Raw genomic sequence first — 14966 nt, 5'->3', positions numbered from 1 at the left:
GAAGGAGGGGGAGGGGATTGGGAGTGGAACGTGATGGGCTGAGACAATGTGAGGTAGACATCGCTCCCAGATTTTTAAACACTCAGTTTTAACCCCCAAACACCATTATGTCCTCAAATTAGCTCAGCTCTTTTCCTTTCTTTCCCAGAAGGTGAAGCAAACACCTCATCTTACTGCTCGAAGGCAGGAGCGGCCGACAGGAAAGGGTTAACTCCTCATGCTCCCAAACTCTCCAAAGAAAAAGGAAAGTCAAAGTATCTGGGCGAGGCTCCAGCAGGCAGGAAAAAAATCCACTAGCGGATTCACAGCACCCTTTTTACTGGGCTATAAGAACACACTTCCCCTCATAAGCGTTAGTGTGGTTCTTCAAAAATTAAAAATTAAAAAAAAAAAATCCTAAGAGAAGAGTTGGAATTTTCACACTGGCAACATTCTGAGTCCTGAGAGAAGTTAATTATTTTAGAGGTTTGGAATGATTTCCCTCGGAGGAGCAGCCCCTTCCTTATGTATCTGAATACAGGCATTGGCCTTTAACCAGAGAGAAGCATGAGCAACTGTGTTACGTGGGAGCAACCTGTAAAAGACACTGCCCTACACACATGGTAAGTAAGACATGGCAGAAGGGGGCTCAGAGCAGAACCCAACAGGGTCAGTTTCTGACCCTGTATCATGGCCATGTGAAAAGAGTCATATGCTGGGATGAGACTAGAGAACAAGGTCTTTAACGTCTACTCAAAGTGTTTAAAATAGCGGCTACCCCTATATGGAAACATAGTTCAGTTGTGTGTGTGTGTGTGTGTGTGTGTGTGTGTTTGGTATGTGTGTGTATGTGTGTGTGTATGTGTGTGTATGTGTGTGTATGTGTGTGTGAGTGTATGTGTGTGTATGTGTGTATGTATGTGTATGTGTGTGTAAGTGTATATGTGTGTGTATGTGTGTGTATATGTGTGTGTGTACACACGCATGTGTGGGGGTGGGTGTGTATGTGTGTGTATGAATGCACACACATGTGGAGAAATGGGCAGATAAAGGCTTATCCAGTAATGGTCAAAATACCTCAGCATCTTAGTTAGAAAAGCCAGTCCTTCAGCAATGACAGGCATCAGTGCTACTGACAAGAATAGGCACAGAGGGGAAACCAACAGGAGAGTCCAGTAATGCTCCCTGAGAGTGTAGGGTCAGTGGAAAAGGCTCTCTAGATAAAAATGATCGTCAAAGTCCTTTGTCAGGAAAATGATGGATTCCTTAAAATAACTGACTTTGCACATGGTTGGGTATCAATAGCCAAGAGGCCAGTGTGATTGCAAATGGCGGCTCTCAGGGATAAAGAGAACACTAGGCTTCCGTGACAGCGAGTTCTCGGAGATGTAGCCTAGCACACAAAAATTCATGCTGTACCTCTTGCTATTTACCTCAGCACCAGGCCTACCAGGCAGCGTGTGTGTGTGTGTGTGTGTGTGTGTGTGTGTGTGTGTGTGTGTGGCTAATGTGGATGCTAACAATAATAGAGACTGCACCACATCTCCTCGAGGAGCTAGAGTCGGAAAGTTCGAGGCCCCAGTGTCTCCTTGCTTTCAGCTTTTACCGTCATTGAAGCCATCGTTGGTAGCCACGTGGGTAAATGGTGACTGAGCCCGGGGCTCCTCGCTCAGAGAGTAGCTGTGTTCAGCCTGGATGAGAGGTGCCGGTGATGTTGGAGATGGCTCTACCTCCATGGACACGCTCTTCTCTGAGAGGAAAGGGTCATTCAGGAGCTGACCCAAGACGTTCTGGGAAAACTCATCCAGGAGCTCTGAGAAGTGCTGCAAGAAGCAAAGGAGGAAGAAATCAGGTTCTCTTTCTCTTGATACCGACTCTCCACAAATACCACAGGGCAGAGAGAGACTCGGTCACTTATAAAATCCATTTGTCTATCTCTGTCCATCAATCCAGTACAGAGTGAAGACCAGAGTTTGATCCCCATCACACACATGAGAGCACATACGTGGTGGCACACATCTGTAAATCCAGGGCTAGCGAAGCAGAGACAGGTTGACTCCAGAGGCTCAGTGGCCAGTCAGACCTAACTGAGGAGCCCCAAAGACAAGGTGAGCATCCCCTAAAGAAGACACTAGGGTTGACCTCTGGCCTGTGCACACGAATACACATGCAAACACAAGCAATGTTTACTGGTTTAAGTTAACGGTAATTTATTATTCCTTGTCACTCTGTGATTGAGTGAGGAACAGGCTTTATCGAGGTGCCCTGGTACAGTCACACCGACCTGCACGCCTGGCGAGGGATTGGCCAGACCAGCTGGACACCTGAGCCCTCATTCAGGTAAGTTAGGTGTGGCTAGCTTGATGGTAGGAATCTTCCATCAAGGACAACATGAAATATGAATGACCTCAGAATCATACATCACTGTTACAGAACATCCTGTCTCCATGGACCCTCTAGTCACAGCAAACGATGAGCTAGCCTAGGGTCAGAGTGACACAACACAACTCTTAATTCCTGAGGGGGAAAAAAATGGCAAAATCCACAGCAGATGAGTGTGATTCTCTGAGGGCATCATTGCAAGGGTCAGCCACATTATGCACTGGTAACATCAAACCACCACAGTGGGACTGGAGAGAAGCTTTCCTCCACTTCCACAGCATGATCGAGTGGCTATCACAAGGTACCTTCAATAGAAGTAGTGCTATTAGTTTGGTTCTTGGATGTTTCCCCAAAATCTGTATTCAAGAGGTAGTGGGACCCTTAAGAGTGTGGGGCCTTCAGGTCAGATGAAATGCCTTTAGAGGGGACCCTGGGGTCTTTCTTTCCTCCTTTTCACTTTTCAGCCATGAAGTGAGTATTTCTGTTCTGCCATGCACCATGACACTAAGGAATACTGGCTTGCCCAAGCAACAGCTTCAGCAGAAACCAATTAGGCAAAGAGGTCAATCATTCTAAGGGGTCAAAGATGCAAAGGACTCTCAGAAGCCAAAGGAAACCTTTGCTCTTTGTAAGCTGACCATATCAAACAAGCAAGCATCGTATTAGTGGTAAATAACTAACAGCCCACTTCTCTCTGTTCTCTCCTGTTGCAGGATATCTAACCACACCGTGAACCCCGAGATTGTGTTGATTACTGAAAAGTGTTGTATCTATTTGTGGTGTGGCTCAGCCTTAGCACACACCTTTAATACCTCTAGGTGGAATACAGTCATGCCCTTAGTACTCAACTTTAATCCCAAACCATGGAGGTAAAGTTTGCAGAAGGGAGCACCCATGTTTGAAAGTGAGTCAGTTTTAGGCCAAGCAGAGCAAATTAGGAGAGGCAGAGAGAGAGAGAGAGAGAGAGAGAGAGAGAGAGAGAGAGAGAGAGACAGACAGAGACAGAGACAGAGACAGAGAAGCCGGATTAAATCAGTTTAGCTTGGAGAGGAGCTTGAACCTGAACAACTGAGTTGACCAGACTGCCAGAGCTCAGAAAGAATCAAGAAGGGGTGAGCTTGTTCAGCAGCAAGTCTCAGAGGATGAAAACATTCTAGGCCTAGACAGGATTGTATGGAGGCTGGAAGCTTCCATGACTAGGCCTAGGTTAGCAGACAGAGGCAGTGAGCTTCAGGCAAATAAAGATACATTTACACTCTCCACTAGATTTTTGTTTCTCTTTAAGCTTTCATTGATCTCTTCAACAGCTTTCCATCCTCCATCTCTAATTCTGTTGCCCTCCAAGCCTGTGCCATGCCATGGACATGCATGGAGTAGCCTACATACAACATGCAGGGTTACTATGTCTCCTGTTCCACTGCCCCACAAGGAAGGAGATGGAGCCCCATCAATCTTCCCTCCGTCAGAGATGTGTGCCAGTGCTGTAAGGGTCTCTACCGCACACTTCTCAGTGCACGGTCAGTATGCGGAACTACATAGTTCTTTAGTTCTGGTGTGAACTACATAGTTCTTTAGTTCTGGTGTGAGCAATAACGTGTGTGGCCGGTGTGGGAGGTAGGGAAGGTTGCTCTGCATGTTGTAGGGTGTTCAGTAGTGCACTTCTGATATACTGAACTAGACATGTTTTGTGGTAGCGGTGTGCGTGTGTGTGCGTGTGTGAATCTGTGTGTATGTGTATCTGTGTGTGTATCTGTGTATGTGTATCTGTCTGTGTGTATCTGTGTGTGTATATCTCTGTGTGTGAATCTCTGTGTGTGAATCTCTGTGTGTATGTGTGTGTGTGCATGTTGGCGTGGGGACAAGAAGGGGGTTGTTCTACATGTTATAGAATGCTTTATAGCATCCTGAATCTATACTGCCTAGATATCAGAAATACTCCCCCTTGGGTATGACAACCAGAAATTTCTCCCCAAACTGCCGAGTGTCAAACGCATCTCCATACCGAAGCCATCCTCAGCACCTATAATTCTGTACACTTCCATTTTCACAGGAAGCTGACTCCACTCCTGTCACCTACAGAATATTTGTCCTTGGACCCCAACAATGTGCTTTGAGGTTGTGTCCAAGATGAGAAGAAACTTCACAGATTCTGCAGCTATCAAATGTCAAACTCGAGGGAGACCCAGGGACATGAAATAAATAAGACAGAAAAGACCCAGGCCCACCCCAGGCACGGCCACTTACGATGTGACAAGGGTATCTTAAACTTTATCATACACAGACACTCTCTGGAGTAACTGAAGACCGAGATTAGATTCTGAATCACATGTGTGTGCAGGGACCCAAGTTCTTCCTCTGTAACTAGCTGAGTCCAGTGCGGGGCAGGGAAGCTGTAAAGCTTCGATTTGAACCAGATGTCTGGCTATCCAGTAGGCTAAGGTCAGCGTATGGTCCTAGGCAGCCTACACTTCCGACCTGATGGTCTGGAAGATGGTGACTATTGGGAGCTGTTTGATGGAGCTCCCTTCAAGAACAAAAATCACAGAGACAGAAAGAAGTAAATAATGAAAAGTATAATATGCAAAAGTGGGAAATGGATACGCCCTGCCCATTTCCAAACTGCAATCGTGTGCAAGGACAGCTCTGGTCAGCCAGGCTGGCTCTACTAAACCTCTAGCATCCTGTTCCATCTGCGGGCAAGGCGAAGCTGCCTAGGCTGGCCTGCTCTGTTGACACCCTGTTTTCTTTCTCTGGAGCAGCACTAATGAATGTTTTCATGAGCATCCCCTCTCAATAACCAATAATAAACCTCCTGGCTGTGTTTGCCCTCCTCGGGCTCCCCCTACTTTGGATGATACAGTAATTATTATGTTATAAAACAATTTAGCCCTAATGACAGGCAGCCCTGAAAAATTTGCAGTCATTAAGAAGCACTTCATTATGACCTCCCCTCCTGGGGAAAAGGAGCACCTCGGAAGCAAGGACTAACAGTGCCTAGCCACTCACCTTGGAACTTAACAAAGGTAACCCCTGAGTGGGGTCAGGGACTAAAGAGATAAGCTCGATCCATCCCACCAGATGCCATGGCTCAGACCAGGAAAGTGAATCTAGGCAGGCCTACTTGCAGTGTTGGCCTTGGGCATGCACCAGATAGGTCAGCCTCCTCCTGCTGGTACAGAGCTCAGACCAGAATTGGTGTATCACTAATGCCAGCTAGCCAATGAGACATTATGGTTTGGTGGCCAAAAACAGAGAAAAGTACAAAGTGGGCCTCAAAGAGGAAGTCCTTCTGGACCCTTCAAGATACTCTAACAGGCATCTCAACAGTTATGTAGAGGTACTTTATTTCTGAAAAGTAGAATAGCATTTTGCCACCTGGCCTATTAATTAACCAAGCATTACTAGTTTACTTCCATAGCCTGCTCCATACTCCATGATCTGAGCAATCTTGTGAAGTTGCCTAGCAACTCACAGTCCAATACCTCGTTCATCTATCACAAGACCTTGAACTAGGGTCCTCTTATTTCTAACTGATGGGACTTTTCCCACCTTGCTTATCCTAGGAAAGATATTTGAGCCTCACAGTCGAGATATATGGAAAGTTCTTCACAGTAGCTTAGGCAGTGTGGTAGGCTTGCCTGAGGAACTGAGTGGTTGACCTGTCAGATCTTCTCCAAGAGTGACTAGTCTCTGGACCAATGAGAAAACTGCCTCATGATGCTTAAGCACTGTGTGCAGGGTTGTGCTGTTGATGAAGGATGGAGCTGAGGTTCCACGCCAAGCTCAAGGGTTTCCATACTCAGTGTAGCTTTTATTACAGCATGCCGCCTCACTGTGCCTCTAATGCGAAGTAGACAGACTTCACAGACCGACCATCTACTGACGCGCACACAAAAACTGTACAAATATACAGAGAGAGCGTTTGGTGGAGCAGTACCTAGTGACCTTCCACGACCCACGAGCAAAGGGGTTGCAGACACATCTGCACAGGGTTCAGAGTCGTCTGAGTTGCAGCTGGGCTAAACCGTATTTCATAACATGATTGTGTCTCATCCAGCTCAGTGAAGACACTGGTGCCTTCTTTTAAAGATTTATAAATGGCGTCAACAATACTGAGGCACACTAAGGGAAAGCTTTTTTTTTTTTTTTTTTTCCTGGCCAAGAGGATGAAATCTTTGGCCTGGATGGAGACCCAGTTCCAGCTGGGTAGGTCAATGAGCAGCCTATGAGACCAGTCCTAAGAAGGCAGTCTCACATTAAGTCATCCTAAAGGCATAGAGTAATGATCCCTTTAAGGGATAATGGACTTATTATTTCTTCTTAGAATTCCAGCCCCCGCCTAGCAAAGCAGCCTACAGGGCTGAAGCCATCCTGTTTCTTATTCCTGTCTCTGTTCTAAACACACTTCCACTGGTCCTTCAGGTTTCTTTACTTTCTCTAAAGCTTGCCTTCCAGCTGTGTGGTCATTTATCTACCATGTGGCTGGCTGACCTCCATGCCAGCTTAACTCAAATGGCATGACATTTTGTCCTGCTCCAAATGTGACTAAGTATATGCCTATAATCTGAGAGCTAAAGAAGTGGAGGCAGGGGGATTGCTAGGCTTGCTGGCTACCAGCCTAGCTCCGGGTTCAGTGACAGCCCTGTCTCAAGGGACTGAGGTAGAGAATGTGTGTACCCAACATCCTCTTCTGGTCTCTGCGCATGGACAGGTGTATGTACCCTCTCACACGTATGTACATATAACACACCCACACACGCATGCACACACACAGAGAGGGAGTGGGTGAGAAAGGTGGCCTGATGCTAATAAGGTCACCTGCTCCAAGATCTGAGGTCACGAGGTCCAGGATAAAGAAATGAGTTGGGAAGATAATCAAGGGACCGTGAGTTCAAGTAGGCTGTGCACAGACTTCCTACTATCTCTCTCAGAGCCCTCACCCTGAAGCCTCTCATCCACTGGGGCTTAAATACAGCTCCCCATGACACCAAGCCAGGTGAGGATGGTAGGAAGGAAGATGGAACTGTCTTGTGGCACAAGAAGAACTCTCTGAAACACGTTCTCTGGCCCGCAGTCCTGGGTGCTTATAGCCCAGTGAAAAGAAATCAGGCTGGATCTCTGTCGCTGTCAACCCATCACTTTTGAAATTCTCTCTCTCTCTCTCTCTCTCTCTCTCTCTCTCTCTCTCTCTCTCTCTCTCTCTCTCTCTCTGTGTGTGTGTGTGTGTGTGTGTGTGTTGAGGCAGGGTATGCCCGAGGAATTGTGTAGTGATCATTAGACTTAGTAGTTGTCAACCTCGGTAGACAGGGCATTATATGTTAAGCGACGGTGGAGTGAATGACGACAGACTTGGTCCATACTTAGTCCCTGGCTTTGATTCTAAGATTTACTGGACGATCTAGTGCATGCTCTGGACCATCCTGCCTGAGACACAGCCACAGCCACACAAACCCTATGTACCCAGGCTTGCCTACTACCCCTGGAGTCTGTCCTAGATAGGAGATGGATATTCCATGCACTGAGGCTATGCACTGCCAACAAAGATAATAGTAACCAGTCACAAATACTGTCAGGCCATGGTTAGCAAGCTATTCAGCTAGGGTACTCTGTAATTTTCCAAAATGATGCAGGCAACATAAAATGAAGCCATGCAGGCTTTTCCACTTTGGAGAAGGGAAAGTGCTCTCTTCTCTATTGTGGGTTTGTTTTATTTGCCCCTGTGACCTATACCCTGGGGGCAGTGAAGCAGGTATAACAGGTAAGGAGGCTCAGATAGAAGAACCCCAGACACAGGCACCCAAAGCCTCCACTCTGTACTCACTAAGCGTCCCATTCCCTGGGCCTGCCTTAGCTCTGAAAAAGATTACACTTGGGTGGGAAAAAAAGTCTTGATACTTCAAAAATCAAAACAGATCGCCAGAAACCTTATACACAGCACAAGACCAAGGACTGTAGCTGCAAAACGGGAAATGTGGTGGGACAAGCTGCCAAAAAGGGGGGCAACTTAGAAGACACCCCTCAATTTCACTTTAGAAACAGAGGCCTCCTTCCAGGAAAGCAGTTCTCCTGTGCTGGGATAGAAGCCTGCCCTCAGGTTCTGGACACCACAGGGCTGCCCTCCCTGGCCCCTCCTCTGGAGGTCTTAGACCTGAAAGGTTCCCACTTGGGCCTCTGGACACACACTACAACCAGAAGGAAGAAGGCAACGCTGTCAAAGTTATAAATAAATAAAATAAGTAAATAAATAAAAATATAAGGCTGAAGAGTCAAACCTCAATACAAGAAATTTTTAAATGTGTTTGGTTTGCATCCGGCACTACACTTTAGGTAATTACAGATGTCTCTAAATTACAATAATAATAATATTAATAAGGGCAAAGCCTTGGACCTCTTTTCATTATAAAAGGAGTTGTGTGGGTTTGATTTTTACATTGGCAAATGTAATTTGCTTTACTGAAATCTAACTAGCAGTAACAGAAACTGTCTCAAGTCTTACCCTAAGACATACACACTTGAATATATTGTATCTAAGTGTGCTTTTCTTTATACATAAAACAATGTAATAGAATTAATCCGATTATAAGGGCATGGGTAGATCTTATCTAAGAGAGCAGGGTACAGCAGGATTGGGGGACAGTTAACTTTGGGCACTGGAATACTGACCCATGTTAGTACACACCTGCCCATACCCCAGTCCTACATAAACTGCTGATCCTCGTGTGAAAAGGAGTCAGTGCAAACCAACTCTAACACCTGGGTCACTCTGACCTGGATGTTGATCATAAATACAGTCGTCTGGGAAGTCTTTTGTGTTTCTTGTTCAATTGTGCTGTGAACCTCAAAATGTTCTCTGAGATTTCTTGTCGATCTTCATTTACCTGTAATTATCTAAGTGTAAATCTTTGCAGATGTTGTTGGCCTGGAATCGTGCACTAGTACAAACAGCTTTTAAACTACATAACTGTTTTGTCATGAAAATAAGGCATTATGAATGCAGCCCAACCCTTAATGGTTCACAGCAGCTCTTCTTAAATTTGCTGTAGGAAAAAACTTCCTTAGAAGACTCTCTACACTTAGTTTACATGCGTGTGTGTTACACACAGACACACACAGACACACAGACACACACACACACACACACACAGGTCCATGACTTTCAGGGAAGATTAGCATATCAGTAGTCCATACAAAGGGTCTCCAACAGTTTCATTTAGCTAACACAAACAAGTGCCACTTGCTTTCTGCTTTCGTCATTGGCATCTACAGCTGTGAAAGACCCCAACACGTGTATCTGAGTGAATTCTGAAGCCAAGCTAGCTTCTAAGCCTGACGAAGAGCCTTTCCTTCCCCCGCTGGGTCAACAAGAAGATATAGTAATGTTTACCTTCCATGTTCAATGTTTGTAGCTTTTCTGAAGATAGAGAGCTCCCATCCCATACTTTATCTTCTCAAGGCTAGCACAAGCCAGAGGGTGGAGTCTGCAATCCAAAGGGACAGGCAGGATTCCTGGTCTCTGGCTTGCTGCTGACATATGACAATGGCCCTACCTCCACACCAGTACCAGAGAGCTAGTAGCTCGCATTCCTAGTTTTTGAAAAGAAATGCTTTTAGAAGATTAACTTGGGCCCCTTCAGCAGGACCGTGTCCTTGTGGTAACAGAGAAAGCTCCTAGGATTCTTCTAGAGCAGCAGAGCCTTGGGAGACAGAGGAGGCTTTTCTTTCTTCTGCTGTAGCAGGCAGTAAACCTGATCATCATAAACGGAAGCCATTCAACATCACGGAGGAGCTAACCTTTCGGTGCTAAGACAGTATAGAAGCTATAGTTCTAGTCTCTCCAGTTGTAAAGAACACACACACAGACTCGAGGTATGGAGAGCAGCCATCTTCATGGCCTTAGAATCTCCTGATTCCTTTCTTCATGGCAAAGTTCAGATGAATCACCTCCACCATTAGATGGGAGTGTCGGCAACACGGGGGTGGGGGGGTGTGTGCTCATGCCTGGTCTGTCCTATGGACCAGAGTCTAGAAAACCTGCATTTTTAACTTCCACAATTAGTAAACGGTCTCCAACACAGCTCGGTCTAAACCCAACTCACCCAGAGGTGGAGTTAAACGGATTAATATATGTGATTTATCATCTTCCAGCTAAATTCGCTCAAGCCTCTCTTCCTGGTTGCTATTTGGTACCTTATTGATATTCCTTCCTGTATTCTTTTAACCCCTTTGTATTTTCACGATATAAGTGAATAGGGAGGGGGGTTTGGTCAATCTGTTCTAGAAATCTCTCCCCCCATACTACAGCTTTTAGGTTCCTCCTATTCTTGGACAGAAAGTATACCCACACACCCCACCCCCAGCTCCAATCTACTGCCAACCTTTGGGCTTTGCCCCAACATTGCAGGGTGTTCCTGATCCTTCCGTGAAGACACAGTTAAGATACGTGTTCCCACTATCTTGAGTCCACTCTAAGGGACAAATGTCTGCCATTCCTGAATACCTGCATGATAACACAGCCTGGAAGTCAGAGACCAATGACAATGACAGAGACTCTGAGACCATATGTGCCATCCCGATCACTCCAACCTGGGAAAAACAGAGGCCAAAAGAGGAACATGAGTCAGAGTCGAGGCTAGACCAAACACATGGCTCGACAAACACTGAAGAGGCTCACAAAGCTCACCACCCACCCCCATGCCCCCTGCCACCCTGGAATCTTTACACCTTTGCAATGCAATCTGACCTTTAAGTCAAGACCTAATGCCAAAGATGCCAGGTATGAAAAGGTAAGGAGTCATGAAGTTTTCACATTCCACAGACTCTTTGTTTTATTTATGAGCCAACTGTGTCAGAGGGCGGGGGTGTTTCAGATGCACGAGGTACCGTGCCTTGTTTAAGTGCACAGGGAGTGAACAGCTCACTGCCAGGAGCAGCTCCGTCACCATAGATAAGAGCGCCAGGAATCCCACAGCTCTGGCGCTCATCCATGTATTAGACTCTACACGAGTGCCACGCCTCCCTCTGGAATGACGGTGGCTACCTCACATCAGGGGACCTCGTGAAGCAGTGTTTCCCTCGCTGGACTCACTTATGTGCTTGTGGGTTCTCCATCTGCAAACGGGAATAACTGAGGACTGAATGTGAAAATGGTCAAAAGCAAACGAGCCAAGCAAAGCCAATTCTGTTCTGCACATTAGCAGACTTCTTTTCTTCCATTAGTCCCTGGACAACAGGATGAACATCTATTCACAAAGCGTTATTCTGTAAGTAACTAACACAGTATTGTTCTGTAAGTTACTTAGAGACAATTTAAAGTACATGAGATGATGTGTGTAGGTTTATGCAAATATTAAGGCACTGTGCAAAAGATTTGAGTGTCTACAGATTCTGGTGACTGCAGAGACAGTCTGGTACCAGTCCTCTGTTAGGCCCTGAGAGATGGCTGTATCTTAAGTCAGCTCTGTTAATCCTCAGCATCCGACCTTGCCCAAGTCACTAGTACTTTGTATCTCAGCTGAAAATGAGAAATACAATCCGCCTTTCAGAACTCCAGTGACAACAAATTCAACGCATGAATGTTGTAGGCATGCTACGAACTCCTGCTCTTCCCGACTCCACCTCCCAAGTGCTGGGGTTATAGATATACACACACCACACACAGAGTTTATGCAGTGGTCAGAACTACCACTTATGCATGTTATGTAGCAAGCCCAGAGCTCTGTGCATGCTGGGCAAGTGCTGCACCAACTAAGCCACACCCCTGGCTGTCAGTCCATCAGTTTACAGTGGATGTGTTTTCTCTTCCCCTTTCTGCAAAAGGCCCACATCTCGGCTCTCTAGTGATCTCTCACATTCCCTAGGATTGCTTCACCACAAGTCAAATTTAATCACATCCATTATATTCCTTGGTACTCTTCTAGCCAGAAATTATAATGTTATGCAAACCTCCCACTCATGCTTTAAAAATAATTCTCCCCTTTATTTTTACCATGTGTATGTATGGGTGTATAGGTGCTTTGCCTTTCATGTATGTCTATGTCTCACATATATGCAGTGCTCCCTGGAGACCAGAAGAGGGCCTCGGATTTCACTGGGCCTGAAGTTACAGATGGTGGTCAGTTGCCCTGTTGACACTGAAAATCAAATCTGGGTCCTGTGGAAGAGTAGCCAGTGCTTTAACTGATGAACTATCTCTCCAAACAGTTATAAGGGAACTGGCCAGAGCTAAGCAGTATTGCCAAATTCCTGTTTTGGTGAAATTGCTGACCACAAAGACCCAGATGACCTGAAGTAACCATTATGAAGCTTGAGATATATTCCTGCCCCCTGGGTTCCTGGGAACCCATAACATAGCCCTACACAAAAGGACTGAACTACAACAGCTTGGTACAAAGCATCGTGACCACACCAAAAGGGTTTTAAAATCCTGATTCTAAGCAGCAGTGATCAAATTCATTTTTCTAAGAAAGGGCATAGATGGAATCTTGTGATCTTAGTAGGTTGTTATAAAACAACTAGCCAAAGATATTCTACAGAGTCTGTCTGGGAAACATGTAAGCACCACACGTTAAAAGTTGTTACCGAAGAGAAAGATCCCATGAGTCCCATCCGCTCCTGCTGAAGACAACCTAAGGTGCGGTTTCTGTGTATTGCTCATGGCTGAACAATGGTGGGGGACTGCTCACTGCAGCATGATCAGAGAGCTGTCTGCTGTTCCCGACACATTCTTCTCCCCCATCCTGGCCAGTGGCTTAGGAAGCACATGTGGCTTCAATGGGGCCATGATGTAATGCCTCGGTGAGAATGCGGGAATATTTTAGAAAGAAAGTCAGCAAAGCTTCAGAAATAAATTATGAGAAGCCTGCCCACGTACTTGAAAGAAGGCTCCATTTGGAATGTAAGGCCTTTGGTTTTAGACAAATTGTCATTACCTGCTTCTGTGACTCCAGATGAGTCTTTGAAGCTTTCTAGGTCTCTTGTCTCAGATTATAAGGTAAGGGCAGAAGGGTGGACACAGTCTCTCATGCCTTCAACATTCAGAATGGTGATGGTGTAAGCTGGCCTCTGCTTCCCCTTGCACCAAAGGGAACACATAGCCTGAAAACAAATCTTAAGCCTGAGTTAGTACTCCCTGCAAATCTCTCTCCTTGGCCTTTTCTGGAACTCTTGGCAAAGAATTTGCTTCCCTGAGGACAGTTGAGCTAACAGCTGGACAGTACTGGCTGATTTCCACAATTCCCACAGCTGGCCTTAGAGACAAACAGCAGGAAAGGCATTTATCGACACAACAAAACCATGACTCAAGTTTTATAGGCCAAGTGTGGATGGAGACTTAAAAGTCCTGTAATGCTTCTCTCTGACCCACAACCCCATACATGGACCAAGATCTTTCTAGCCTTGGTTCAGACACAGTGGGAAAAAGAGAGGCAAGACATATCCCAGGACAAACCCAGGTTATGGGCTCATGTTCTCTATAGCACTTGTGTAGAAGAAACGATTCTGAAGTACTCAGCCAGGCTATGCTGTGAGTGCCCCACCTCAAGACTAGCCTGCACACAATAGGGCCTCCCATGCTTCAGGACCAGCCTACACACAATAGGGCCTCTGAGCATAAAATGCTATTAGAGTCCCCTTTCTCATCAAGACGACAACCAAAAATATAACCACATATATAGCCCAAAAAGTCTACTGTCAAAATGGAGATCCCTGATCCAGGGATATTGCTCAGTTGACAGAGTCCCGGGTTTCATCTCCAGCACCACGTGGAACTGTGTAGCACATACTTGTAACCCTAGCACCCAGGAGGCAGAGACAGGAGGATAAAATAAATTCCAATGTCATCCTTTTCTAAGCAGTGACTTTGAGGCAAAGCATGGGACCAAATCTACAAAAACAAACAAACAAACAAAACATGCAGAAAATGAGAACTGGAGACTCAGCTGGAGGACTATGTGAGCTCACGACAGCTTGCTCTGCCTGCCTGATGCCCCACTAGGAGGTACATGCCACATTCCCTGAGGCCCTTCCCTCTCACTGGCAACGCTGTCTAACTAAGCTTCAAAGAGGAGCAGTCACCATCTTCTGCTCACCTCTTTTTAACAGGTTTCTGCCCCAGCAGCCCATTCAGAAGGAAACAGGAAAGACAAACCTCAGTTCAGTGAACTGTACACAGAGTGTGTTTGGAACCAGTGTGCAGCTGGACCGCCCCGCTGTCTGCCACATACAGTCAGATTGAGAGACTGTGGCAGTGTTAATACTCCTGGATTCAACAAAGTGGCTTGTTTATTGGGGCTGCTAACTCACAAAAGAGGCTTTTAAAAACTCTAAGGAAACTTGGGAACTGAGCAGGGAAAAGGCAAATACGAAGCAGGCGCTTGGCCTTTGCAAGCAGCAGAGAGGCTGTACCAGCGAGCTTTGAGTCCTGGACCAATACACGGGACCTCAGCCAGCAAGACGGGTCTCTGATGGAGTGAATGAATCACCCTGCACCGCAACCCACCTCCATGAAACCAACAATGGCTCACCTAAAACGTCCTAAGTAAGTAAAAGTGCACCTAAGTGTTTCTGCTGTGGCAGAAATCCATGTGCCAATATATTGTAAAACACCC

General features: G+C 46.1%; 1 protein-coding gene across 1 annotated transcript in view; it reads right to left on the bottom strand.

Moving 5' to 3' along the window:
• Positions 1-14966, bottom strand: part of CREB3L2 (cAMP responsive element binding protein 3 like 2) — a 118812-nt gene that overhangs the window by 53814 nt on the left and 50032 nt on the right. The window contains exon 2 of the mRNA XM_080932160.1: positions 1586-1802. Within this exon, the coding sequence (XP_080788286.1) occupies positions 1586-1802 (217 nt within the window). The remainder of the gene's footprint in view (positions 1-1585; positions 1803-14966) is intronic.

The sequence above is a fragment of the Micromys minutus genome (assembly GCF_963924665.1).
Source record: "Micromys minutus genome assembly, chromosome: 18".
Lineage (NCBI taxonomy): Eukaryota > Metazoa > Chordata > Mammalia > Rodentia > Muridae > Micromys > Micromys minutus.
Note: the sequence above shows the minus strand (reverse complement) of the source record. Positions and strands in the feature narration are given on the sequence as shown.